Below are 26,914 nucleotides of genomic sequence, written 5' to 3'. Positions count from 1 at the left end.
CCTGCTAAAATAACTAGCTTTCTAAAGCTCCTTGGATTAATTTATTTTTTCCCCTTACCTTCGCTGTAGTTATGGGGGGGTAACCTTTACTTTTTTGGTTTTCCAAGGCAGGATTTCTCTGTATTGCTTTAGAGGTTGTCCTGGAACTAGCTCTGTACACCAGGCTGGCCTCGAACTCACAGAGATCAACCTGCCTCGGCCTCTCAAGTGCTGGGATTAAAGATGTGCACCACCATCGCCCAGCAACTTTTCACTTTTTTATATATGAAATTTCCTCTGATTTTAAGTGCTCTGTCTATGTAAAGTATATGATAAAGATAGGGTAGCTTGCTTCTTGTCCCCACCCTCTCCTCATTGCTCTCTAAAGTTACATGAGTCAATTGTTTTGGTTTCTAGTTTATCTTTTAGTTGTTCTTTAAACAAAGCCAGAGACTTGTCATGAATGTTGGGTCTTATCCACTTAATTGAATACTTCTCCGTCAGACAGTATAAAAATATTAAGTATTTCTTTCAAATATTTATTTTTTAAAGAAAACAGTATGTCAGCCAAAATTTGTGGATAAGAGCAATGCTTTTCAAAGGGAGAATGCCATTTATCATAGTGCCACAAAAGTATTTATTTTATAAGGAGTCACTGAGAGTCAAACTCCGCTCTTATGATTCTTTGTCAAAACATATCTGAGGAACTAGGGAAATGGCTCATTGGATCAGACACTCACCTGTCAAGCATGAGAATCTGAGTTCAGACCCCCAGCTCCCACAAAAGGCCAAGTATGGAGGCACGTACCTATAATACCAATGCTGGAGACCCTGAGGCAGAAAGATCCTGGGATGTGCCAGGTGCTAGTCTAGCCAGTGACCAGCATTGGCCACTGGCTTACACACACAAGCACACAAACATGAACATGCACATGTTATACACGTACATAGTCTTATAAGAAGACACTCACAGAAAGTATCTTATCCAACAAAACCAAACACAGGTAAAGATGTTGAATCACTTTGCCAAATATGTTGATGACACAGCTACGTAATTAGAAATACATAAAGGTAAGAGGCACCAAACCTTGATGGTCTTTTAGTTTAAATGTTTACTAAGTTCTTCAGTCTGTCTTGATTGAATTCCTAACCACTTCTTAACCCGATTGTAAGGGCTTCTGCTTCTTTCCAAAACAGCAAAGCTGCTTTTTTCCCAATGAGTCTTTTGTTTTCCCTATGTTGTGTCATTAAGATAACATTTTGTACCCCCTTACTTTATAATGTAATAAATAAACAACAAGTTATCGGGTTTCATAGTCTTGGCAGCCCACTGCCTTTTCCTTTTTCCTTGGATGAAAACTTACCTCTGGTCTCCCTGATCCAGACATTTCTATGGTGGAGTATGTATCTCCTGAGTCCTGAAACCATGTCAGCAGTGATGTTATATTGGAAGTGATGTGTCACTGTCTGATAACAAATCAGGCATCTGTGTGTGCTCACTTTTGTCTGGTTGTTCAGCTTTGTTTTTTAATTCTGCTGTTTACCCAGACAGGCATGGTGCATTGCGATACAGCAGTGGGAACTCCTGATTACATATCACCTGAGGTTCTGAAATCCCAAGGTGGTGATGGCTACTATGGGCGAGAATGTGATTGGTGGTCTGTAGGTGTTTTCCTTTTTGAGATGCTAGTGGGTAAGTCACAACACTTTGTAGTTCAGTCAAGAATTGGAGAATGTAAAGGTATTGAAGGGAGGGGTTAGAATTTCTGAAAACTGAAGTTACAACCCGGCGAGATGACTTAAGGGGTAAAAGCACTAGTTGCTGAGCCTCACGATCTGACTCCAGTGCAGATAGATGAGAATCAATGCCTGCTAACTGTTCTCTGATTTCCACCTGTGAATGTGACCAAGCATGTGTGCGCATGCTCACAAATGCACAGGCTAGTAAATAAGGAAGTAGAACCTGATAGAAGGTGTGCAGTGACTGAAAAGAAGTTCACTGTGGAAAGAAAGTAGAAGTATGCTGTATGTTGGTAGGAAGTTTTCTCTAGTAGATCCTTTCTTGTTTTTTAAATATTTTTATATTTCTGACCTCAAACTCAAAATCTGTTACCTCAGCCTCTTGATGCTGAAATTGCAGATGTGCCACTACTCATCACTAGATCTTTCTTAAATTAAGGCAGTATTAGAGCAAGAACAAATTTACAGCTTCTGTAGGCCTCCACTAATCTTTTAATCACATCCCTGGAGCTGGGGTTCCTGGCAACTGTGGCATGATTGCTGAGAACCAAACTCTGGAAGAGTTAGGGGCAAATGCTCTAAATTGCCGAGCCATCTCTCCAACCCCAGTAGTTGGTTAAAGAGGACACAAAAAGGCATCAAATCCCCTGCAATTGGAGACCAGTTGGTTTTGAACACCTGACTGGGTGCTGGGAACTGAGTTTTTGCAGGGACACTGCATAATCTTAGCCACTTAAGCTATCTCACTAGCTCCAAGGTGTCTTAATAATCTTTTTATTATAAATATTTTAAATGGTTCAATAAATATTTAAGTAAATTTTAGCATTTGTTTCAATAGTTACAGGGAATTAAAAGTATTCTTTAGTTCATGTAATCTTGTTATGTCATTGAATTGTAAACTGTGTTTTAGTTACTATTTGTACATGTTTTCAGGCTTTTATTAAAGACATGATTTCTCTATGTACCCCTGGCTGCGCTGGAACTCAGCACATAAACAAATACATATTCTTCTTCCTCTTCCTCTTCTTCCTGCTCTTCCCCTCCTCTTCCTCTTCTTCCTCCTCTTTCTTTTCTTTCTCCTCCTCCTTTCAAATACACTCTCAGGCAGACCAGGCTGGCCTGGAATTCATAAAAGATCCATCCGCCTCTTCCTCTGGAGTGCTGGGATTAAGGTGTGCACAATTAAGGTGTGTAATTAATTCATCACAGTGAGATGAATTACAAAATTATTTTGAGTTAGGCTGTTAATAATGTAATTTTTCTTTTTTGTTTCTTTTGGGTTTTTTGCTTGTTTGCTTTTTTTTGAGATGGAGTCTTAACTATGTGGCTCTGGCTGTCCTGGAACTCATTATGTAGATCAGACTGGCCTAAACTCACAGAAATCTACTTCTGTCCTCATGTGCCAGGAATAAAGATGTGCACCACTACACCTGATCCCAAGATACAATATTTCAATTAGAGGAAACTTACAGGCAAATTTATATTTTCAAGGGTGGAAAGTCATTGGCGTGGTTACATTTTAAATGTATTTGTTCTGTTCATTTCCACTGTGATTCTTGGCATATAGGCCATTTGTTCTTTCATGCAAGAAGATGGATTTAAACTTAAGATACTTAAATGTTATATGAAAAGTATTTAACTTGAGTTCTTTATTCCAGTCATTGTTGTCTTTCTTTAAAATTTAGGGGACACTCCATTTTACGCAGATTCACTTGTAGGAACCTATAGCAAAATTATGGATCATAAAAATTCACTGTGTTTCCCTGAAGATACAGAAATTTCTAAACATGCTAAGAATCTCATCTGTGCCTTCTTAACAGACAGGTAAATATATACCGAGTTTCTTTGTGGTGAAACCCTTTTACTTTTGTAATTTGCAGAAGTAAAAGTATGTTTGCTTTATATATGTAGGAAATCAACCTCTGTTGTTATCCTAGTTGCATTTAATTCTGGTTTAGCCGAACCCCCCCCCCAACTTAAGCCTGCTGTGGGGTTATCTTCATCATTTTGTGAATACTGACCTAATGATCATCTAATTTATCCTAATCTTCATGTCTATAAAGATGCATAAGTGATTTAATAAATGAATATATTTGAATAATAAAATTTATGTGTCACATTTTACCCTCTTATGTAGTAATCCATATTACTCTTGATTGTATAACTTTGAGAGGATAGCTTGGTAGTTTATAATTATAACAGCTACTTGTTTAAAGGTCGCTGAGGTGGTACATGCCTTTAATCCCAGCACTGGGAGACAGAAACAGGCAGATCTCTGTGTTTGAGGTCCCTGGTCTTCAGAGTGAGTTCCAGGATAGCCAGGGCTATATAGTGAGACGTTGTCTCGCCCCCCCCCACCCCTAAAAAAGAACTGTTTGTTTAATATAGAAGTGCTTCCTTCTGACTTTTTAATCAGTGCTGGAAATTCTATGATTAAAAAAAATAGATGAACAAGGGTGTGAGAGCTGCCTTAGAAAGGTGAGGGAGCTGTTTGATTTTTACTTGGTGTCTCTATTCATTTGTTGAAGAGAGCTGTTAAGTTTTGTTAGTTATATGATTGATGACAAGCCAACATTGATAAAGTAAAATAAAACATTCTGAGGAATGTTTGCCAGAGTCGGTAAGGATTTCATTATAATATGGGGGTGCAAACTGCAAATTCACAAGAAACACTTACATTTGATGATTTCTGTTTCCATCCCGTTTTCAGGAATGCTCTAAGGGAGTTAAAGAAATTCTAAATAACCTTTTTCATTTTATTCAGAATGATGATTTTAATATAAATGGAGAGAGTTATGGTTAGTTCTTTTTAAGAGGAAAATGATTTTTAACTAGTTCTTCTATGAAAGCAGCCTGAAGTAATGCTTTGCCCAAAGTTGTCCTGAGCTGAGGTCATTGGGCCATGCAATTTGGGATGTGCAGAGGGAATCTTTTACCTGTTGTATGGACTTTTATTGACAGCAGAATGCCAGTGGAAGTGGAGTTTATTTCCCTTATAGTTTACTCTGACTACATATTATATCTCTTTAATATGTCTAGAGTCAGACACATAAAAGTATTTCAACGTATGATCTTTTGGTGAAAATGTAAAAAAATTAATATTCCTATTTTTCATAAAAACAATCTTTAACTTCATTGTTTAGGGAGGTACGACTTGGAAGAAATGGGGTAGAAGAAATCAAACAGCATCCTTTCTTTAAGAATGACCAGTGGAATTGGGAAAACATAAGAGAGAGTAAGTCAGTCCATCCAAGCGCTCCAAAGTATCATAGTCTGAATCTTACAGATTGATTTCCTCTTCTGAAATAGTGCATGTTTGATAAGAGTGTGTGATAACTCCCTTTTAAATTATGAGATCAGGTTTTCCTGTGGCAAAATTTGTAACTAAATAGTTCATCTCTCTTGTAGTAAACTAGTATGCATTTTTAAAGCAACATTTCCCAGTTCTTTTTGTAATAAAGATTGTACATTTCTTAATTTGGCAGTTTTGTGGATCTCAATCATGAAATGTAGGCCTTTTTTTTAAAAAAAGTAATTTACTTATTTTTATTTCATGTACATTGATGTTTTGCCTGCATGTATATCTGTCTAAGGGTATTGGATCCCTGGAACAGGAGTTACAAACAGGTGTGAGCTGCTATGTGGGTGCTGGGAATTGAACCCAGGTTCTCTGGAAGAACAGCCAGTGTTCTTAACCACTGGGCTATCTCTGCAGCCACTTGAAACTTTTTTTTTTTGAGACATGGTTTCCCTGAGTAGCTTTGGAGGCTGTCCTGAAACTCCCTCTGTAGACCAGGCTGGCCTTGAACTCATAGAGATCAGTTCTCTTCTGCCTCCCAAATGCTGGGATTAAAGGTATGTGCCACCACCACTCAGCTGAAATGTCCTTTAACTTGAGTACTGAAGTTGAAAAATTAGTTACTTGTTAAGACCATATTCTGATAAAACATAATAATTTACTTTCCTGTGTATGTTGATTCGTTTTAAGAGTAAGAAATATTTCTACTGAAAAAGTGGAAAACTAAGCCAGGCAATGGTGGTGCACACTCCCAGCACTCGGGAGACAGACGCAGGAGGATCTTTGTGAATTCGAGGCCAGCCTGTTCTATAGAGTTGAGTTCCAGGACAGCCATGCCTATTACACAGAGAAATCCTGTCTCAAAAAACAAACAAACCCAAAAATGTATAAAACTGAGATCCTCTACAATACATGTCTGTTATTAGCTGCTTGTAACTGTTAGCTCCTAGAATAATGCAATAGACCTTCCTTGTTTGATGCATTTGCCTGTATTGAAAGCTGATCTAATAGAGTAATAACTTACTTACAATGGGTTAATTCTATAAAATGGCAGATGGAAGATATGTTGCTAGAGTTTTGTATAAAATATGATATAACATAAAGAGTAGTTGATCTTGTTTTGCCTGTGAGTGAAATAATACTTTCTTTCCTCCCAGCCGCAGCTCCAGTGGTACCTGAGCTCAGCAGTGACATAGACAGCAGTAACTTTGATGACATTGAGGACGACAAAGGAGATGTAGAGACCTTCCCAATACCAAAAGCTTTTGTGGGAAATCAGCTGCCTTTTATAGGATTTACCTACTTTAGAGAGAATCTGTATGTTATTTATTTATTAAAATTTTTTATTGTCAGAGCTTAGCTGTAAGGTTTTTGCCTAATGGACTGTCTAAACTACTTTTAACTTTATTTCATCATTTGATGTTTGAATGTTACATTTTATTCATTTATAAATGATCAGAAGGCACTGTCCTATATTCTTTTGAAGATAGGCAGTAAGAACAGCTGCTTGATTTTGATAGTTTATTATCTCTGAAGGATATAAGAGAATTGCAGAATTATAAGGAAAGGTAGAATGTGATATTTACCTTTAAAAAGATTTTCCCAGTGGATGTTCTGCTGAGGAAATTTTGACTAGTTAGCAAGGAGGAGCCACTGAAAACTGTCAAATACTGGAATCAAATGTTAAAAGTGTGAGAAACTTCTTGGTACACCCACATGTAATGATGAGAATGACTGTTTTCACAGTTGTTCATGTTTGAGGTGCTTCCTAGGATGAGATAACAAAACCAGGAAAAGCTCAGGCAAATGAAGATGGAGTGGCCACCTTCTAATAATGACGTTTTAGGACTTTTTAAAGTTCTGAACAAAGAAGAGTATTGGACTGGGGGTATGGCTCAGTAGTTAAGAGGATTGACTGCTCTTCCAGAGGGTCCAGGTTTGATTCTGAGAACCCATACGGCAGCTAACCACCATCTGTAATTCCAGTTCCAGAGATCTGATGCCCTCCTCTGGCCCCTGTGGTGCACAGACAAACATTCGGGCAAAACACCTATACACAAAAAATTAAAGAATATATGTTTTTAAAAAGAGTGTCAGGGATAAAAGAAACATATGCATGCTTATAGATGGTGGGAAGGACACAATTGAAAGAGAAATGGGTAGTAATATCAAAATGATGACTTAGGGGCTCAGTAGATGGGCACTTGCTGCCGAACCTGAAGACACACGTGATGGAAAGAGAACAAATTCCCACAAATTGACCTCTGACCTCTGCACGCATCTCCTGTCCTACACGAGTACACAACAATAAATGAGTGTAATAAATTGTTAAGGTTTTTAAAAGATGATCTATAAATTACAACATTGAGCTCTTATGTAATTGTTGCCAAAAAGATGTTCCTTTCTAAAAAAAAAACAGTAGAATATAAACATTGTAGAAACCCAAGTAGGATGAAGAGGACCGTGTAGCAGCATGAGTCCTAACAGAGCTAGGACTGGGTGCCTCCTATGCAGAGGCAGAAAGGTGTGACTGCCCAGCAGCAGAATTAAGTGTTACACAGAATTGGAGTTGAAATAAGGTGAAGTGTGAAAAATATTTCCTTCCATCTTTCCAGGTTATTAAGTGACTCTCCATCTTGTAGAGAAAATGATGCAATACAAACAAGGAAAAGTGAAGTATGTATACAATTTTTACTGTTATTTACTTTAGTTAGATGTTCAAATACTCATATTTTTAAAAAAATTACTTATTTGTACTTTTGGGGTATGAATGTTTTGCCTGTATTTTTGTCTGTCCACTATGTGCATACAATATTAGTGGAGGCCAGAAGAGGGGGTTGGAGTCCCTGACACTGGAGTTTCAGACAGTTCTAACAAATGGGTTCTGGGAACTAAACCCAGATCCTCTGAGGATCAGCCAGTGCCCTTAACTGGTGGACCATCTCTCCAGCCCCATCACATCACTGGCTTTTTAAAGTTCACTTGGTACTCCTTTTTAAGTGTAGAGTCCTGTGCAGCACAACTTTAAAGTCATTCATTTATGTCAATATGTGCTTTCAGCTTCATTCAGTAGCAAGAGTGATAGATTTACAAAATAGCTCTAATACCAGTTAGAAGATGTTGTGATCTTAGTGGCGTAAAAGAGTATACATATTAAACAGTAGGGTGTAAAAGTCAGGGAGTGGTTCAGCTTCTGAGTTCTTGTTTACTAATGTATTTACATAAAGAGCTGTCAATCAAAGCGTTAAAATATCTTGTGACTGTATACAAAGTTAAATCATGCACATAAAAGTGTAAGTTGCAATGCTAATTTTTCTTCAAACTTAACAAAGGTAGAAAAGCCTGTTGAATAATTTTGGAATGACAAGCAATATAGGACTCTATAAAACAAGCATTGAAATGTTCTCTCTCTCTTTTTTTTCTGAATAGGAAAGTCAAGAGGTACGTTGTCAAATACACTGAAAAGGAGAAAAACATATATTTTAATCTAGTCATAGTCTGCTTCCCATTTGGAGTACTGCATCTGTCCAAGAGACTTCCCATCCTTTTTTCTGCCAAGTACCCATTATTTTTCTTGCGAATCTTGTTTAAAATGAGTTATGTAGTTTTTTGTTTTTATTTATGAAGGACATGTAGTAGTATGTTTTGAGTAAATTACAGCAGCCAAAAGTACTTATCTTGACTCACTCATTAGTCTGTATTTTCTTTAGAAAAAAAATGCTATTGTTTGAAAAGTGGTTTTATATATATGTACTGAAGAGAAAAATGATAGTTGACTTCACTTACATGTTTAGTATATGTGAACATGATTGGATGTGTTTATATCTATAACTTGTATGGAGGCCAGTAGTCAGTATCTTCCTCCATAGTCTTCACACTTTTTTTTTTTTTTTTTTTTTTTTTTTTGGCACGGGGAAAAGAGTTTCAGTATACTTGGAGCTCAGGGATTAAGTCAGACAGGCTGACCAGCAAACCTCAGAGATCTGCTTGTCTCTGCCACACTTCCCCCAAACTCCCCTTCCCTCAGTACTGGAGTTAGAGACTCGAGCCTCTGTGACTTGATTTTGTTGTTGTTTTATTTGGCTGGTTGGTATTTTGTTTTGGAGACGAGTCTCACTTTGTAGCCTTATCCTACCTGAAGCTCACCCTCTAGACCAGGTTGTCCTCTCCCTGCCTCAGCCTGTCCAGTGCTAGGGACTAACATGCCTCGACTCTCCTGTGTACGGTAGGGGATCCAGACTCAAATCCTTGTGCTTGTGCTGTAAGCAGCTCACTGGGCAAGCCATCTCCTCAGCTCTTAGCCTATACTTGTATGAGGGCAATAGAGGAGTTGTTTGAGTGCTTGTTGTTTTTAAGATGAATGGAGTAGTTAAGAAACCCCAGGGAACATACTTGGCTTTGGTGTACCTGCCTTGGCTTGAGTATTCACATTGTTGAATTTCAGTTAATCAAGTGAGTATAACCCTATTGCCATTGTTGTTCTTATTTTGAGGTCTGGAAGTGCTTGCTCAAAGTGCTCCTTCGGTCTGCCTGATGGGTGGTGTAAAGGCATGTGCACCGCACCTAGGAGACATTGTCTTATGTATTATGTTCCTGTTAATGGGACAACACTTGTAAAGGCACCATAGGATATTGCATCCAAGGCACCAGAGGATCTCAAAAAGTTGAATCCTTAAAACAAAACAAAACAAATAAACAAAAAAAGCAGGAAGGTGCTGGTGGCCATACCTTTGATTCTATCACTCAGAAGCAGAGTGGATCTGTCATTTGAGGGCCAGCTTGGCTACGAAACAGTTACAGGCTACCTAGTGTTACACAGTGAGATCCTGTCTTTAAACAAGGAAAAAATTGCTGGGTGGTGGTGGCGCACGCCTTTAGTCCCAGCACTCAGGAGGCAGAGGCAGGCAGATCTCTGTGAGTTCGAGGCCGGGCTGGACCGATAGCCTCCAAAACAATACAGAGAAACCCTGTCTCGTAAAAACCAAAAACACCCCACGTGGTGGTTTCAGTTGGAAGGGATCCGATGCCCTCTTCTGGACTCCAAGAACTCCTGTACGGATGTGGTGCACTTAAATTCATGCAAGTACACACATGCATGTAAAAAGATAGTAAATATTTTTAAAGGAATGTTTCAAATGTGTTATTTAGTAGTTTCTAACATTTTTCTTGCTTAAAACAACTAATAAAAAGTAAGGATTTGAAATATGATTAGCTATCATTTACTCAAGATTCATTAAATCCTTCATAGTAATGTTCCTATCACTGTGTAAGAAATCACAAAAGAGCTTATTACTGTAAATGTATGTGTTCATATGTGTATGTGTACTATGAAGGAGAGAGCGGGAGGCAAGGGCCCTTTCTCTCCGAGTCAGAGTCATACTAGCAGGCACCGACCCTGTATGTACTCTTACAAAGGTGTGCTGTAAGTAGAAAGACAAATAGGGATCATTGTTTACTTGAATCCTCTCATTTTTGTTACCAAAACTTACAATTTCTTCTAATTTTTTGACAGATTCAGAAGAAATTATATGCACTAGAAGAGCACCTTAGCAGTGAATTGCAAGCCAAGGAGGAGCTGGAACAGAAGTGCAAGTATGCTTGCTGCCCCGCAGTACATTAAGACTGAAGCTTAAGCTCAGTATCGAAAGTGCAGAAGCACAAATAATTACATAAGTGCTGTCTCAACTAATAGACTGTGCTTTACCGTAAACTAGAACTATTTTATTTACTGCTTCTTTCTGAAACTCTTTAGATCTATTAATACTCGCCTAGAGAAAACAGCAAAGGAGCTGGAAGAGGAGGTAAAAATTTCTTATACTGTATTAGCATTTTTGTTAGTAAAAATGTTTGATATCTACTTAGCTACAGAGTTCCCAGAGTGGCATGCAATACATACCAGTAAAGCCTACCTGTGTCATAAATGAACAAGGTGGAAATCACTGCATGGTGACTTCTGTTACCTAGGCTTGCTTTGGCAGTTTGAGTTAATTTAGTGTAGGTATTTAAAGTTTTTTTTTTAATATGATGGTATATATGTATGTAAATGTCATAAAGAAACTATTACCTTGTATACTAACTTAAAATTTTTTTAAATTTGCTTTTATATGATTATTAGAATGGCTGGTATGCTTTAAAAACAGGAGGTAATTCATTTTTAAAAAGTATTAATATTAATAACATTTTAGGTTCATGGAATCAAATATTTCATTAGTGATAGCAAGTTTCAGAGAGCTTGATTATTAATGGTGTAATAAATTAACTATTTATTTTAATTTTGATTATCTTATAGTATGCTACCTTGCAAACATGGGAAACATTTTTTTTATTATTTTAACAAGACAATTTTAGGTTTCTATGTGTTTGAGATTACTGCTAGGTTTTGACCTGACGTCTCTGCCCATTTCCTTTTGATGATAATGTTAATCATTATTTCAGATTACCTTTAGGAAAAATGTGGAATCGGCACTGAGACAGCTGGAAAGAGAAAAGGCCCTTCTTCAGCACAAAAATGCAGAGTATCAGCGGAAAGCTGATCATGAAGCTGATAAGAAACGGAATTTGGAAAATGATGGTTTGTGATATAAAATGATAAATGTTTAAGAAAAATATTGAATGTCTATGTTGTATTAAAACTTGCTACTAACATGCTTTGTTTCATAGTTAACAGCTTAAAAGATCAACTTGAAGACTTGAAGAAAAGAAACCAGAGCTCTCAGATATCCACTGAGAAGTTCAATCAGCTCCAGAAGCAAGTAAGTGGTCTGTGTATGGCGTACTCAGTCTGTCCACGCCTGTTAATGCTGACCACTGTGTTGCCAAACCCCTTAACTCTAATACTTAAGGGGATGATACTTGGAGTCTTTATTTAAGTACCCTGTAACAAGATAGTAAATTGATGTTCTATGTTATTCACTGTGTTACATCTGTGCTTATATGCTTGCTTTTGAATCGGATAACAGCTGGATGAAGCAAATGCTTTGCTGCGAACAGAGTCTGACACTGCAGCAAGGTTAAGAAAAACCCAAGCAGAAAGTTCCAAACAGATTCAGCAGCTGGAATCTAACAATAGAGATCTACAAGATAAAAACTGCCTGCTTGAGACTGCCAAATTAAAGCTTGAAAAGGAATTTATCAATCTTCAGTCAGCTCTAGAATCTGAAAGGAGGGACCGGACCCATGGATCAGAGATAATTCATGATTTACAAGGTATAAAAGCAGTGGTTGTATTTGACATGAGTTTTGATAATTTGTGATTTTGAAATAACTTTAGATGAATAATGCACTACAGTAACCTGGGGTTTTTGTTTGTTTGTTTGTTTGTTTTTCAAGACAGGGTTTCTCTGTGTAGACCTAGATATCCTGGAACTCTTTCTGTAGACCAGGCTGGTCTCAAACGCAGAGATTTGCCTGTCTCTACATGGGATTAAAGGCGTTTGCCAACACTCCTGGCTTGCTTTGTTTTTTTGTGTATTTTTGTTTGTTTGTTTGTTTGCTTTTTATGTAATGTTTTGTTAGTAAAGTTAGAGCCTGGGGCTAGAGACAGCTTAGCTGTTTAAGAGCACATATTGTTAAGAAATTCAGTTCTTAGCCCTTTTACCAGGAGGCTCAGAAGTGCCTGTAATTCCAACTTCAGGGATTCCAACGCCCTTTTCTGGCCTCCTTGGATACTGCACTCACATGCACAAGCCAGCCCATCCTCAGACACAAACACATAGACATAAGTAAAATAAAAATTGCAAAATAAAATTAGGACATTGCAAATACATTGCTAAAAAATTTGCGAACAAAAGATATACTTTCAAATAGTATATCTTTATTAGATTTAGATGAGCAATTGAATTCTAGCTAAATTAATTTTTAAAGTACTGTTCTGATAGGTTAAAATAATTCTTGCTCACAAAAAACAACTCCAAAATATGACATAGATAATTCTTAATTGAATGCATGCTGAATATGTTGTTTTAAGCAGTGTTTGAAATTTTAGGTAGAATCTCTGGACTGGAAGAAGATTTGAAGACTGGCAAAGCCTTGCTAACAAAAGTAGAGCTGGAGAAGAGACAGCTGCAGGAGAAGCTCACTGACCTAGAGAAGGTAAGCATGGTACACCATACTTTGTAAAAAGAGGACAGCGTGATTTTAGGTGAAAAAAGGGAATAAATTAAACAATCATTCACTAGGTAAATACCAGTTGGCAGCCTTTGGTATGCTAGATTACATGAAGGAAGGGACTTAGTGTACATAATGATGGTTTTTTTTAGAGACCCAGGGGAAATTCAGACTTTTTAAAGTTTTACTTTTTTACATTTTGTATATGAATGCTCTGCATGTAATATCTACCTGCCAGAAGAGGACATCATATCCTATTATAGATGGCTGTGAGCTACCATGTGGTTGCTAGGAATTGAACTCAGGTCCTCTGGAAGACATTTTAAAATAAATTTTATTCTTTGAGAATTTCATACCATGTAGAAAAATTCAAAGTTTGACTGTGATAGCTTAAAATTAATATAGCATAAAATTAGAATATGACTTGTTCTGGACCATGGTGGCACTTGGGAGGCAAAGGCAAACAGATCTCTGTGAGTTCAAGGCTAGCCTGATCTACAAAGCAAATTTCAGGTCAGCCATGACTGTTAAGCAGAGAAAAACCCTGATTAGAAAACCCCAGGAGGAATATATGGCTTGTGACATTTCGAGGTTTATTTTTCTCTTTCTTTTGGAATACTGCGGAGCCAGAGATTATTTCTAGTTAATATTTTACTTTCATTTGTTTATTTATTAATCTGAATATTTAATGTTTTCTATAGTAGAAATATTAGGATACAGTGATGCTTTCAATAATATTACAGGCTTTCAATAATATCACAGTCTGATAGATAATTTTAAAAGTGATAGTAAGCTGGTCTGGTCATGGTGACACAAGCCTTTGATCCCAACACTAAGGAGACAGACAGGTGGATCTCTGAGTTCAAGTCTAGTTGGGGACTACCTGGTGAGTCCTAGACTCAAAAAAATAAAAGTGTAATATTAAAGCTGCCAGGTCAGTGGTTTTCAATCTGTGGTTCGAGACCCATTTGGGAGGTGGAACAACACTTTCACATGCCTAAAACCATCAGAAACACAAATATTTACATTATAATTTATAGTAGCAGCAAAATTACAGTTACAAAATAGCAACAGAAATAATTTTATGATTGGAGGGATCACCACAACACGAAGAACTGTATTAAAGGGTCACAGCATTAGAAAGGTTGGGAATCACTGCCCTAGGTAATTCTAACATGTTGTATGCAAACAAAATGCTAGTTGTAGAAAACGAGCCGGACAGGTTATATGTGAGAGAGCTGGGCAGGAGAAGAGGCAGACTCTAGCTGGAGGATCGGGAACAGTAATGGCATGATTTGTTTTTGTTTTTCTGAGACAGAGTTTCTCTGTCTAGCTCTGGCTGTCCTTGAACTCACTTTGTAGACAAGGCTAGCTTTGAACTCACTGAGATCAACCTACTTCTCTCTCCTGAGTGCAGGTACTAAGGGCGTGCACGCCACCACCAGCGAACAAACATTGCTTATTTGTTTATGAACCATGCTGGCTTCAAACTTCCAGATATCTGCCTGACCTTGTCTCCTGAGTGCTGGGGTTAAAGGTCTGGTCATCACACATGGCTACTAGATAGATAATTTTTAACGTTTGAAAAATCGTGCTTGAGGAAGAGAGAACTTGTAGCTAAAGAACATCAGGGGACTGCAGCTGGGGAGATGGTTCAGCATTTGAGAGCACCTGTTCTGCTTGCAGAGGACCCAGGTTTGGTCCAGCCTTCTCAAGGTGGCTCATAACCATCTGTAATTCCAGTTCCAGGGGATCTATTACCCTCTTCTGACACCTGGGCATCAGGCACAATTTGGTAAACATACACATATAGAAGCAACATACAAACACATTTAAAATGAAATGATAATTGAAAAAAAGAGTAAAAGTAGCCTCTGAGAGGCAGCTGGGGAACCTTCAAAGTGGTAGGAAGGTGAGAGCTAGTTAATAAGGAGAGCCAGTGGATCCATTGTCAACAACATCAGTGGGGGGTGTCGGGGCTGCAGATAGAGACACAGAATGAGAGAGTCTGAGATGTGAGAATAGCACTCTAGTCATGTCACTGAAATGAAGCAGGCTCAGTTCAGGTCTCAGAATAGAGTGGATGAGTGGCAGAGGCTGGTGGGTATGTACGTTACAAGAAACTCAGGTGTAGAAAGGAAGGGAGATACTGAACATTCTTAGTGAAACTGGGGTTTTTTTTTTTGTTTTGTTTTGTTTTTTTGGTTTTTCGAGACAGGGTTTCTCTGTGTCTTTGGAGGCTGTCCTGGAACTCACTTGGTAGTCCAGGCTGGTCTCGAACTCATAGAGATCCGCCTGCCTCTGCCTCCCGAGTGCTGGGATTAAAGGCGTGCGCCACCAACGCCCGGCTTAGTGAAACTGTTTAAAAGCAATTTTAAGAGTTTTTGAAATTCTGTTAATAATCACCATTAACAATGTTACCTAGGAAAAGAGCAACATGGAAATAGATATGACATACCAACTGAAGGTGATACAGCAGAGTTTAGAGCAAGAAGAAGCGGAACACAAGACCACAAAAGCACGGCTAGCAGACAAAAACAAGATCTATGAATCCATTGAAGAAGCTAAATCAGAAGCCATGAAAGGTATGCACTGTGAGGTGTGTTCCCAGAACATTTTCCAAGAGTTGATTCTGGAGTCCGTCTTCGCTTTTTACAAAATATAGTATCTATTTATATTGCCAAGTATTGGGATCTGAAAGGAAGAAAATTATCAGGGAAACTTCATATACTTCTTGTTTTATTTTTAACCTTTGTATCATTATAACAGTTTTTAAGAAACTAAAAGCCTAAATACAAAATCATTCTACCATATTTTTAGTTCTGAAAGAAAGTGATGTTTCAGTGACATGGCATAAGGTGTATAATTTGATATTCTATATTAATGTTTGGGAGATAGGTCCTTTGATATAATATTTACTGTAGTTTGACATTTCTCTAGCTATGTTACAAAAGTAGTAATAGTTATGTAAGACCAAAGCTTATATAATAGCTGGTCTAGCCTAGAGTAGTGGTTCTCAACCTTCCTAATGCTTCAGACCCTTTAATATAGTTCTTCTTGTTATGGTGACCTCCAACTATAAAATTATCTTCATTGCTACTTCATAACTGTGATTTTGCTACTATGATGAATCATAATGTATATCTGTGTTTTCTGATGTCTTAGGTGACTCCAATGAAAGGGTTATTTGATCCTAAGGGGTCATGACCCACAGATTGAGAACCACTGAGTTAGACAATTTAGCTCACTGAGTAGTTTGGACTCTGACATGCTAAAGATGCCAGTCAGATTTTATTAAAACCATGTGATACTAATAGATCGCAGAGTTAGCTTCACAGACAAATCTTTGCATTAGAGTTATCTTGGGATAAATTTGTTTCCTAACTATTTATTATTAAAATAGATTTCAAGTTCTAGAAGTAATCAGTACTTGAAAATATGTTTATCTAAATCTTAAAACTCTGGGTCAGAAATTTCACTTCTTACCAAGGCAGAATATTACAAGCAGCATAGAAGAAGTAGTCTTAGCCGGGCGTGGTGGTGCACGCCTTTAATCCCAGCACTGGGGAGGCGGATTTCTGTGAGTTCGAGGCTGGGCTGGACCGACAGCCTCGAAAACAATACAGAGAAACCCTGTCTCATAAAAACCAAAAAAAAAAAAAAAAAAAAAAAAAGAAGAAGAAGAAGAAGTAGTCTTTCACTCTTTACGTATAATTAACATTTAGATTTAGACTTAGTTTAAAGCACTAATTCAGGGTGATAAGAAATGAAAGAAGTCATAAACAGTGGTGCACTCAGGAGGCAAGAAGCATGCAGGTTTCAGCTGAGACTACACAGTGAGATCCTGTCTCAAAAAACCAAAGAGAAATGAAACTGGCCCTTTATTGAGAAAGGTCTTATCTGAAGAGATTAAGGTTATAGAATGTATATTTCCTTGTCTATGGCCTAGGAGATAATTGAGTTCTTTTGAAGTGTAATTTATATTCAATAAAATATAAATAGTTTTGGTATTGGTGTTACACTCATATAGCTACCACCAAAGCAAGATGTAGAATATGTCTACCATCTCAGTAAGTTTTCTTCTTTCTATTCTATGCCAATAATATATGGTTTTTAATGAATATATATTTATTGTGTAAATGAATGCATTTCTTTTTTTGCTTACTTTATTTTTAACATTAGCATGTGGTGACATTGAACTTTTGTGCTTGCCTAGTTCTATGAGTTTTGACATAGGGTGTAGATTTTTGTAACACTACCACAGTTGGAATATAGATCTCTATTGTCAGATGAAAAACTCATACAGCCTTTCCCATTCCTGCTACCTGAGACCTTCATCCATCCCTCCAGCTTTGCCTCTCAAGATCATTTTGTACAGCTGAGTGGTGGTGTCTCTGTGTAACCCTGGCTGTCCGTCCTGGAGCTCACTCTGTAGACCAGGCTGGCCTCGAACTCAGAGATCTGCCTTCCTCTGCCTCCCGAGTGCTGGGACTAAAGCCGTGTGCCACGAATGCATTTATTTTTTGATTATTTTCCAAACTGACAAAAATGAAACAATTCAATATAACTTTTAATTGTTTCTAGTGGTTACTTGGAACACTAATACATGTAGGTAAGTAATGACTTCCTTATATTTTACATATAGGCACACAACACTTAAATGTGATAGATGTTATTTAAGCCTGGATTTAAAATTCTTGTTCTTTCTACTATATGTTATCACCTCCATAGATTAAGAACATGGCTTGAACAAGTAAATATTGCCAGTATGACCTTGTTTAGTTCTTTGTAAAGGCATAATGATGGTATTGTTAGGTTGTGAAAACCAAGTGTGACTATACATATAAAATAATTAGAAATGCCACCTACTTAGTAGCATGTAAAGAATGTTTCGTTTATATGTACACACTTTTCAAGATCCTTCACTAAATAAATATTTTTAGTTCTGTCAAGGAGATGGCTTGATGGATAAAGTACTTGCTGTGCATGGACGAGCCCTTGTAAATTCTAGTCAGGCATGGCAGCAGCCTGTCATCCCAGCACTCAGGAATCAGAGAGTGGGAGTTCCTGGGGCAAGCCAGCATTAGTGGGTTCCATGTTCACCCCCATAGAAACCCTGCCACAGTATATAGAGTGGAAAGCAAACAAGGAAAATACTCAACATCAGCTCTAAGCTTCTATACACATATGAACACATGTACACTTAAAAAAAAAAGACCTAAAAATTAATGGACTTCATCCTCATCTAATGAAACTTTGTAAATAAATGATAGTTGGATGTTAAACATTAAGTGTGAGAGTGCAGAGGAGTCTGACTTTGATATCAACTGAAACACTAATCAAAAGATTACTAAAGCTTACCTTTAAAATTGAGCTTTCTTGGTTATTGCTCACCTTAACTGAGAAAAAAAAATGGTTTTAAAAGATTGTTTTTCTGATCGATAAGTTGGGTTTATTGCAGATAATTTAGAAAAATGAAGGAAAGTATAACTTTTTTTTTTTTTTTTTTTTTTTTGGTTTTTACGAGACAGAGTTTCTCTGTATTGTTTTGGAGGCTGTTAGTCCAGCCTGGCCTCGAACTCACAGAGATCCGCCTGCCTCTGCCTCCCGAGTGCTGGGACTAAAGGCGTGCGCCGCCACCACCCGGCGGAAAGTATAACTCAAAAAGCAAAGATTACCTGCAATTCTACTTAAGTAAGCTAATTCTTCATAGATTTACTCCATTTTCTTCTTTTGTGAATTCTTTAAAACAAACAAACAAAAGGCACCTAAGTATTAATGAGCACTTACTAGTGTCTCCCATATGCCTGGCAGTATTTTAAGTCCCGTATGTGTATTCACCTCAAAACTTTATTGCCATATGCTAGAGGTTAGATACCTTTACCTCTCTAGATGGAGGGAAATTAAGTTCAAAGAAGTTAATTTACCTATGCAAACAATTAGTAAGTGGCAGAATGAAGACTTAAACTCAGAAAGTTTGGTTCCTGAGTTTGTCTATCTCCCCTAACATAATTTCCACCACCTATGTAATAATGTATTAATATGGAAAGGGAAGTCATGGAATCTGCCTGGAATGCTTTCAGACAAAGACAGGATTTTGTTTTTTTTTTTTTCCCATTAGAATAGATGTAGTATCACATGTAGTATGATACATTTTATACTGCACAAATAAAGCTCCCAGTTTTCTAGCCTAAATCTAATAGGTGATAATTCCTATTTCAAACATACTTGAAGTGATAAAAACAAATAACAATATAGGGCAGTATGCTCTCACTTAAAAATACAAACTCATAGTTGTGCCCACTTTCATTGTAATAGAGATGGAGAAGAAGCTGTTGGAAGAAAGGTCTTTAAAACAGAAAGTGGAGAACCTGCTCCTGGAGGCTGAGAAAAGATGCTCTATATTGGACTGTGACCTCAAACAGTCCCAGCAAAAACTAAACGAGTTGCTGAAGCAGAAAGATGTGCTGAATGAGGATGTAAGTATGAGTTATACCAAGTAAAAGTTAATGAGCCAATAGGAAACAAGTTTTAGTGAGGATATCTAATGGTGATTGCATTATTTAATGTCTTTTTCTTGTAATAATCTATAGAATCTGTTGGCTTTAGTGGATTTTGTTGATAGAGTAAATCAGTCATAACTGAGTAATTTAAAGTTACTTATACCTTAAAGATTATATTTTATTTAAAAATATCAGAAATGTTATCTATATTTTAATGTGACATGAATAAAAAAGCATTATTTCTGAGAAAAATCAGAATAATTTACTTAAATACCAAGTATACAATTTACTTTTTTAGGTTAGAAATTTGACATTAAAAATAGAGCAGGAAACTCAGAAACGTTGCCTTATGCAAAATGACCTGAAGATGCAGACCCAGCAAGTTAACACCCTAAAAATGTCAGAAAAGCAGATAAAGCAAGAAAACAATCATCTCATGGAAATGAAAATGAACTTGGAAAAGCAAAATGCTGAACTTCGAAAGTAAGTTAATGGTTCAGACAGTCTGACAGCTTCTGAGAGGTTTTGTATGTTTTATTTATAATAGTATTTATTTGAAATGAAGGCCAGGTGTGGTAATAATTCCTATAATCTTAACACTTGGGAGTGTAAAACAGATTGGGATTCCAGAGTCAACTTATATAGCAATATGAAAGCAAAGTGAAACTGAAAATACAGGCACACACTGCATTAGCCAATGAGATTCATGGCATCATGATGTGACATATAGCCATATAGCCTCAAGAAAAACCTGTGTACAGTGCTGAAGAAATTAGTGTCCCATCCTACTGAGGGCAATACCCCCCACCCCTGGGTGTGTGTGGGGGGGCGGTTTTTGTTTGATTTTTTTACAGTGTTTGCTGGTGTAGCTGTTTTTATAGTCTTACTATATAGCCCTGGCCGGCCACAACCTTTCCTTGGTCTCCAGGATGCTGAGATTGCATGTGTAACTCACCACACCTGGCTTCCAGTTGTTTGGATTTTTGTTTGTTTTTTTAATACATGGTCTCATGAAATTCTCTAGTCTGGCTTTGAACTCTCTATCCCTCCTGCCTCCGCCTCCCAGGTGCTGGGATTACAGTCTCTGCCACCAGGCAGTGATGACGTGCTAGCATGAGCGTGACTTGATTGCAGGGGTTCTTTGCAGAGTGACTGGGTTTAAATGTGTATACCTTACTAAAGACTTTAACCCTCTGTATTCACAGAGAGCGGCAGGATGCAGACGGGCAGATGAAGGAGCTACAAGACCAGCTTGAAGCTGAGCAGTATTTCTCTGTAAGGCCCTTCCTGCAGAACCAGAGAATGGTTGTCTTTTAATTGAAACAAATATTTATTTCACTTTATGTGTATTCGTAGTTTGGGTGTAGGCATGTCTGTGTATATGTGCTTGCCTGGTACCCTGGGAGGTCAGAAGAGGGTAAGATGCACAGCTTTTGTTTTTTTGCTCTTGCTTCCTTAGGTTATAGGCTTTTTAAACAGTCCTGCTGTGTGTCCCAGGCTGGCCTCCAGTTTGTAAACTTTCTATCTCCTGAGTGCTGGGATTATAATAGTTTACAATCATACCAGAGATTTGGGTGGAGTCTGACAGGACTCATAAAAAGGAGACAAGGATTGGGGATGTAGCTCAGTAGTAAGATACTTGCCTAGCATGGAAGAGGTCCTGAGTTTAATACCCACCACCACAAAAAAGAAAAAACAACGTGCTGGGCAAAAGAATCTAATTGTTTAACAGGAATCCCTTATCAGACTGGCTTGGTGGTATGTACCTATAATTCTAACTACCAGACAGGATGAGGTGGGAAGATCACTTGAACCCACAACATTAAGGCCAGTCTGGGCAACAGAAGGGGAAACTGTCTCAAAACAACAAATTAGCTATTGTTGCTAGAACTTAATCTTAAGCATCAACTATTATGAACCTGTAAAGCTTGTTAAAAGCATCACCTTTTGGATTGTGCTTTTATAATAAAGGAATAAAATTGTCATTTTTATATTAGTGGGGTTTTTGAAAACACTTTAAAAATATAACTCTTCCCTCCTTTCAAGATAGGGTTTCTCATTGCAGTGCTGGTTATCCTGGAGCTCATTTCTGTAACCAGGTTGGCCTCAAACTCAGAGATCCACCTGCCTCTTTCTGCCTCTTCAGTGTCAGAATTAAGGGTGTGTGCTACCACCATCCAGCAATATGAAGTATTTTCATGGATAATTCCAAGATCTGTCAACTTAAGACAAACAAAACAAACCAGCAGTATTTTTCATCACCTCTTCATTTATACTACCAACCTGTGCATTTAATTGGAATTATTGCTGTAATATTCAGTCGAAAGTCATATTTATATATATTATTAACTGTCTTTTTTAGGAGTTGAGTATGCTAGAAATTAGATGAAGGATATGCAATCTACAGTGTACTTTGGTTGCTAGCCAGATATTTGTTTATTAATTGGTGACTAGAAAATGGGAAAACCCATTTGATTTCTCAGGAGACCCAAATTACTCAACATTAAGAAAATGTTTGTATATATTGAGCCTTTGGCCTGCTAGGTCTTGAATGTAAGTCATATTCTTGGTGATAATGAACACATTTCTGTTTTGCTGTTTAGACCCTCTATAAGACCCAAGTTAGAGAGCTTAAGGAAGAGAGTGAAGAGAAAACGAAGCTTTGTAAAGAGTTGCAGCAGAAGAAGCAGGACTTGCAAGACGAAAGGTAAGAGCAGGGCCTGTCCCTTGCTGAGGGTGTGTGCCCTGTTCTCAGCCTTCCACCAAGTAAGCTGTCTGATTAAGAATCAAGTCGAGTATACCATCTCCAAGGGATCTGGGACTTCGCTTAGGTGACTGTGCTTAGAATACGCGAGCCCTTGAGTTTAATCCCATCATCATATGCTACATTTTTTTATGATATATCTTTGAAATCAGAGACTCTTTGGCTGCCCAGTTGGAGATTACCCTGACCAAAGCAGATTCTGAGCAGCTGGCCCGGTCCATTGCTGAAGAACAGTATTCTGATTTGGAAAAAGAGAAAATTATGAAAGAGCTGGAGATAAAAGAGATGATGGCCAGGCACAAACAAGAACTTACTGAAAAGGATGCCACAATTGCATCTGTAAGTAAAATTCTTGGTGCTTTGGGTTTATAAGTAAAATGTTGCATCATAAAATCCCAGGAACATCTATCTGGTCGCTGTGTCAGGTGTAAATTAAAAATTGTCTGTATTTGTTAGCAGAGTCTAACAGATTAACTAAAGAAACATTTCAGAGAAAACTAAAACAGAAAGTAATTGGTCTTGTGCCGTTACATTAAGAAGGGGAGTGAATGGTCCACCAGAGGGAGGTACATACACAAGACCTGGGTGTTTATGCAGATAGTAATAAAGCCAGTGCGAAAGGACTCGGTCAATAAATAATTTTAGAATAATGGGATTTTTATGTGAAAGGAATAAAGTTACGTCCTTACTAACTAGTTAAATTGTACCTAGCTTTAAGGACCAAATGTGAAAAATAAAAATTTTAAGGTGTAGAACATCTATATGACAAAAGACAGCCTAAATATCAAAGAAAAGATACTTGTGTATTTGAACAGGATTACTATTTAGGATACATACATAGCTCCTGTAAGTCATAAAGTAAATGAAACAGTTTAGAAGAAAATTGGCCCAAAGGGACAGCTCAGATAGATAGGTGGTTGCTGTTCTCCTGCAAAAGGCCAGATGAACACCACAGCTTTGGACTACCATTGCATGCCCCTTCATATGGCTGCAGATATAAGCTGACAACTTCCAAGTGTCTGGAAAACAGCATTTCCTTTACTATAAATGGAGAGTAAATTCAATATAGTATATAACAGTTTCTGGTAAATTTTAAGTGTATGATACTACCCAAAGACGTCTACATTAAGATAATTATTCTAAAGAAACTAGCACAGTGCTTATAGCCACATAAATGCTTATAACAGCAAGCCCTCATGTCTCTATCAGTAAACAGGTATGGGGGCTGGAGAGATGACTCAGTGCTTAAGAGTACTGGCTACTCTTGCAGAGGACCTGACTTTGATTCCCATCACCCACACGGCAGCTCATAGTTGTCTTACAACAACTCCGTAGTTTCATGGTGTTTGTTTGGCACCCCTTTCTGGCCTCTGAAAGCACTACACACATGCTACAGAGACCAACATTCAGGCAAAATACTTATTTATATACATTAAATTAAAATTTAAAATAATGGAATACCCTGTCTCAGCAAACAAAACTGGAATAGGTACATTAAGTGTAGTAGAAAGTGGAAGTAAACAAGCTGGAGCTAAATGAATTATATCTTTATATATATCATCAGGGTAACACATTTTGTTGCTCTTTATTTTGATCTCAGGATGGCCCATAGTTCACAATCTTAATCTTCTTCCTGCCTCACTCTCCCAAGTGCTGGGATTACACACATTATCTGCCATTCCCACTTAGTATCTTAATTCTCACTACCTCTCACTACTCACTGCCTGGGCCTCACTCTGTTACCAGACTAGCCTTGAACTCATAGATAACCTCCTGCCTTTGTGTACTGACTGCTAGGGTTAAAGCTGTACCCTACCATAGCAAATTTAATTCTTTAATGTATTGAGTCATAATTTTAAAAATCACATACATTATTTCATGTGTTTATAATAGAAATTTGCAGTATTTGGTTGGAAAGTTGCATGGAAATTATAATGAAACTTTAGAAAGGAGGGAAAGGATATCATCTTCAATAAAAACTCATTTTTCATTTTAAAGTAACATTCTGAAAGAAATACTACAGTTTTTTAGCTTACTCTGTGTGATCAAAGCACAAGCCTTTGTTTTCCCTTTTCTTGATTTACTAAGTAATTTTCTCATAAAAAAAAAACTTACTAAGAGTTGGTGAAAGGAGGACAGATTGTTAGTTTTCTGGAATACGTAGGTTTTATCAAGGGTATGTCTGGTGTGGTAATGCAGGGGGAAGTAAAGAGGAGAGAAGTGTTCTGGGGGGGGGTGTCTCAGTTTGGGTGACTGTCTGACAGCCAGAAGTTTGTAACTTGATATGTGGGTTTTTCTCCCCACTTCTGTTTCTTAGCTCGAGGAAACAAATAGAACACTAACTAGTGATGTTGCGAATCTTGCGAATGAGAAAGAAGAACTAAACAACAAGCTGAAAGACACTCAAGAGCGTATGTATTACAGGAAGGAGCGTTTACTGTGAACACACACACCCAGGGACTGTAGCTGGGGTGTAATTTTACTGTCTGTCTTTCCAGAGCTCTCAAAGTTGAAAGATGAAGAGATCAGTGCAGCAGCTATTAAAGCTCAGTTTGAGAAGCAGCTGTTGACCGAGAGGACACTCAAGACTCAGGTATGCACCTCACCAGAATGCAAATGCGGGTTTGAACTTTGCTTTCATCCCTATCACCTGTCACTTCTAACTCTACAGTCACCATATCAAACAATTTCCTGGGTTATTTTTGTCGGGTCAGAAGAAACTTCAGATGTCCCACATTCTCTTCCAATTTTTTGTTATTTGCTAATAGCCTGGAAAGAGTCAGGGGGGTCTGATTATTAGCACCCCTCTGTTAGCTCCCGTGGTTGTATTTGTAGCAAAGCATGCATATACTAGTGCTATTCTGTTGTTGGACAAAGTACATTTTAGTGCCAAGGCAGAATTCACTTCCTTCAGAATAGGAGGGATATTTGCCTATGAAAATCTCTTCTAATAAAAGTTAATTATAGAAAATGGCATCAGATCAAGCATGTAATTTAGTGGGGAAACACATATGCTAGTCAAGCATTCTACCCAAGCTACACTCACAGCCCTTGAAACACTTTAAATCATCACTCTCAAAAATCATGAGAATAAGAAGTGCATTATTTAAAATAAAATGAAAAGTGTTTTATGTGTATGCATGTGAAGACCATATACTGCTTCTCATGTCTTCCTGTATTACAATCTGCCCTCTTCCCCCCAAAAAAAGGAAAAAGAAAAAAACAACTTGCCTTCATTTGTTGATGAGCTTGTGCCCAGAGAAGCCAGAACAGAGTGTTGGGTCCACTGGAGCTGGAGTTACAAGTGGTTATAAGTACACATGACATGTGTACTGGGAACTGAACTTAGTCCCTTTGGAAACTGGAAGCAGTTTTAGCCATCGAGCCATTTTCCAGCTCCTCACCAAAGTCTCACCAAATCTAGAGCTCACAGATTGGGCAAGACTAGCTGACCCAGTGAACTTGAGGGGTCCTCCTGTCTCTACCTCCCCAGCATTGAGGTTAGAGGCATGCACCACCATGTCTGGCTTTGTATATGGGTGCCAGGGATCTGAACTCTGGCCCTCCTCCTTGTATAGTAGACGCTTTACTGACTGAGCCATCTCATTAGCTCAAAAGTTTCTTTATAGCCCTGTGTATAGGAAAGGAATTACTGGTCATCATGCAGCTTGTAATTGATGAGTTCCTGAGAGAACATCTGCATAATCATTTATTATATGCTTTTTTTAAGGCTGTGAATAAGTTGGCAGAGATCATGAATCGAAAAGAACCTGTCAAGCGTGGTAGTGACACAGATGTGCGAAGAAAAGAGAAAGAGAACAGAAAGTTACATATGGAGCTTAAGTCTGAACGTGAAAAATTGACACAACAGATGATCAAATACCAGAAAGAACTGAATGAAATGCAGGCTGTAAGAATACTCTTTCAATGAAAACAATTCTTAAAAACAAAATTATTTCCTTGTCTGTGTGATTGCAGAACATTTCTATTAGTAGTTATTACTGAGCTATGACCCACAGTTACAATATACATCTCATCTGTTAACATATTTTCTTACAGCAAATAGCTGAAGAGAGCCAGATTAGAATTGAACTCCAGATGACCCTGGACAGTAAAGACAGTGACATCGAACAACTGCGGTCACAGCTCCAAGCCTTGCATATTGGTATGGATAGTTCCAGTATAGGCAGTGGACCAGGGGATGCTGAGCCTGATGATGGATTTCCAGGTACACATTCTTGGTCAGCCCTTATATTTGCCTGAAATTTAAGTCAACTGATTGCTTTAAGTTCCATGACTGACTTTGCTCTTGAGAAAAATACTGGTCATTTCTTTAAGGGAAAACCTACGTGCAGTGGGGATTTACATGACGTTTTGGACTTGTTTCATTAAAACAGACATGTAAATGAAATTGTAAATGTTTAGGTATTTAACTCACGCTATGTGCGGCTGTCTGTCTTTTAAGCATTCGTTGTTTTCTTCTCTCCTCCCTGCCTTGCTTCTTACTTATGGACATTTAGTCCA

At 37.8% G+C, this 26,914-nt stretch overlaps 1 protein-coding gene across 2 annotated transcripts in view; it reads left to right on the top strand.

The window, feature by feature from the left end:
• Rock2 (Rho associated coiled-coil containing protein kinase 2) overlaps positions 1 to 26,914 on the top strand; it is a 100,579-nt gene that overhangs the window by 59,721 nt on the left and 13,944 nt on the right. For both annotated transcript variants that reach the window (XM_040730792.1, XM_040730793.1), the window contains exons 6-27: positions 1,528 to 1,672; positions 3,405 to 3,543; positions 4,863 to 4,954; positions 6,175 to 6,334; positions 7,633 to 7,693; positions 8,447 to 8,458; positions 10,530 to 10,609; positions 10,770 to 10,818; positions 11,453 to 11,588; positions 11,678 to 11,769; positions 11,977 to 12,223; positions 13,002 to 13,108; positions 15,549 to 15,708; positions 19,442 to 19,602; positions 19,925 to 20,109; positions 20,832 to 20,901; positions 22,230 to 22,333; positions 22,543 to 22,729; positions 24,708 to 24,801; positions 24,889 to 24,983; positions 26,121 to 26,300; positions 26,450 to 26,618. In XM_040730792.1, the coding sequence (XP_040586726.1) occupies positions 1,528 to 1,672; positions 3,405 to 3,543; positions 4,863 to 4,954; positions 6,175 to 6,334; positions 7,633 to 7,693; positions 8,447 to 8,458; positions 10,530 to 10,609; positions 10,770 to 10,818; positions 11,453 to 11,588; positions 11,678 to 11,769; positions 11,977 to 12,223; positions 13,002 to 13,108; positions 15,549 to 15,708; positions 19,442 to 19,602; positions 19,925 to 20,109; positions 20,832 to 20,901; positions 22,230 to 22,333; positions 22,543 to 22,729; positions 24,708 to 24,801; positions 24,889 to 24,983; positions 26,121 to 26,300; positions 26,450 to 26,618 (2,725 nt within the window). The remainder of the gene's footprint in view (positions 1 to 1,527; positions 1,673 to 3,404; positions 3,544 to 4,862; positions 4,955 to 6,174; positions 6,335 to 7,632; positions 7,694 to 8,446; positions 8,459 to 10,529; positions 10,610 to 10,769; positions 10,819 to 11,452; positions 11,589 to 11,677; positions 11,770 to 11,976; positions 12,224 to 13,001; positions 13,109 to 15,548; positions 15,709 to 19,441; positions 19,603 to 19,924; positions 20,110 to 20,831; positions 20,902 to 22,229; positions 22,334 to 22,542; positions 22,730 to 24,707; positions 24,802 to 24,888; positions 24,984 to 26,120; positions 26,301 to 26,449; positions 26,619 to 26,914) is intronic.

Source organism: Mesocricetus auratus, unplaced genomic scaffold (genome assembly GCF_017639785.1).
Source record: "Mesocricetus auratus isolate SY011 unplaced genomic scaffold, BCM_Maur_2.0 Super-Scaffold_100024, whole genome shotgun sequence".
NCBI lineage: Eukaryota > Metazoa > Chordata > Mammalia > Rodentia > Cricetidae > Mesocricetus > Mesocricetus auratus.
This window is presented reverse-complemented; position numbering and strand designations above follow the sequence as displayed.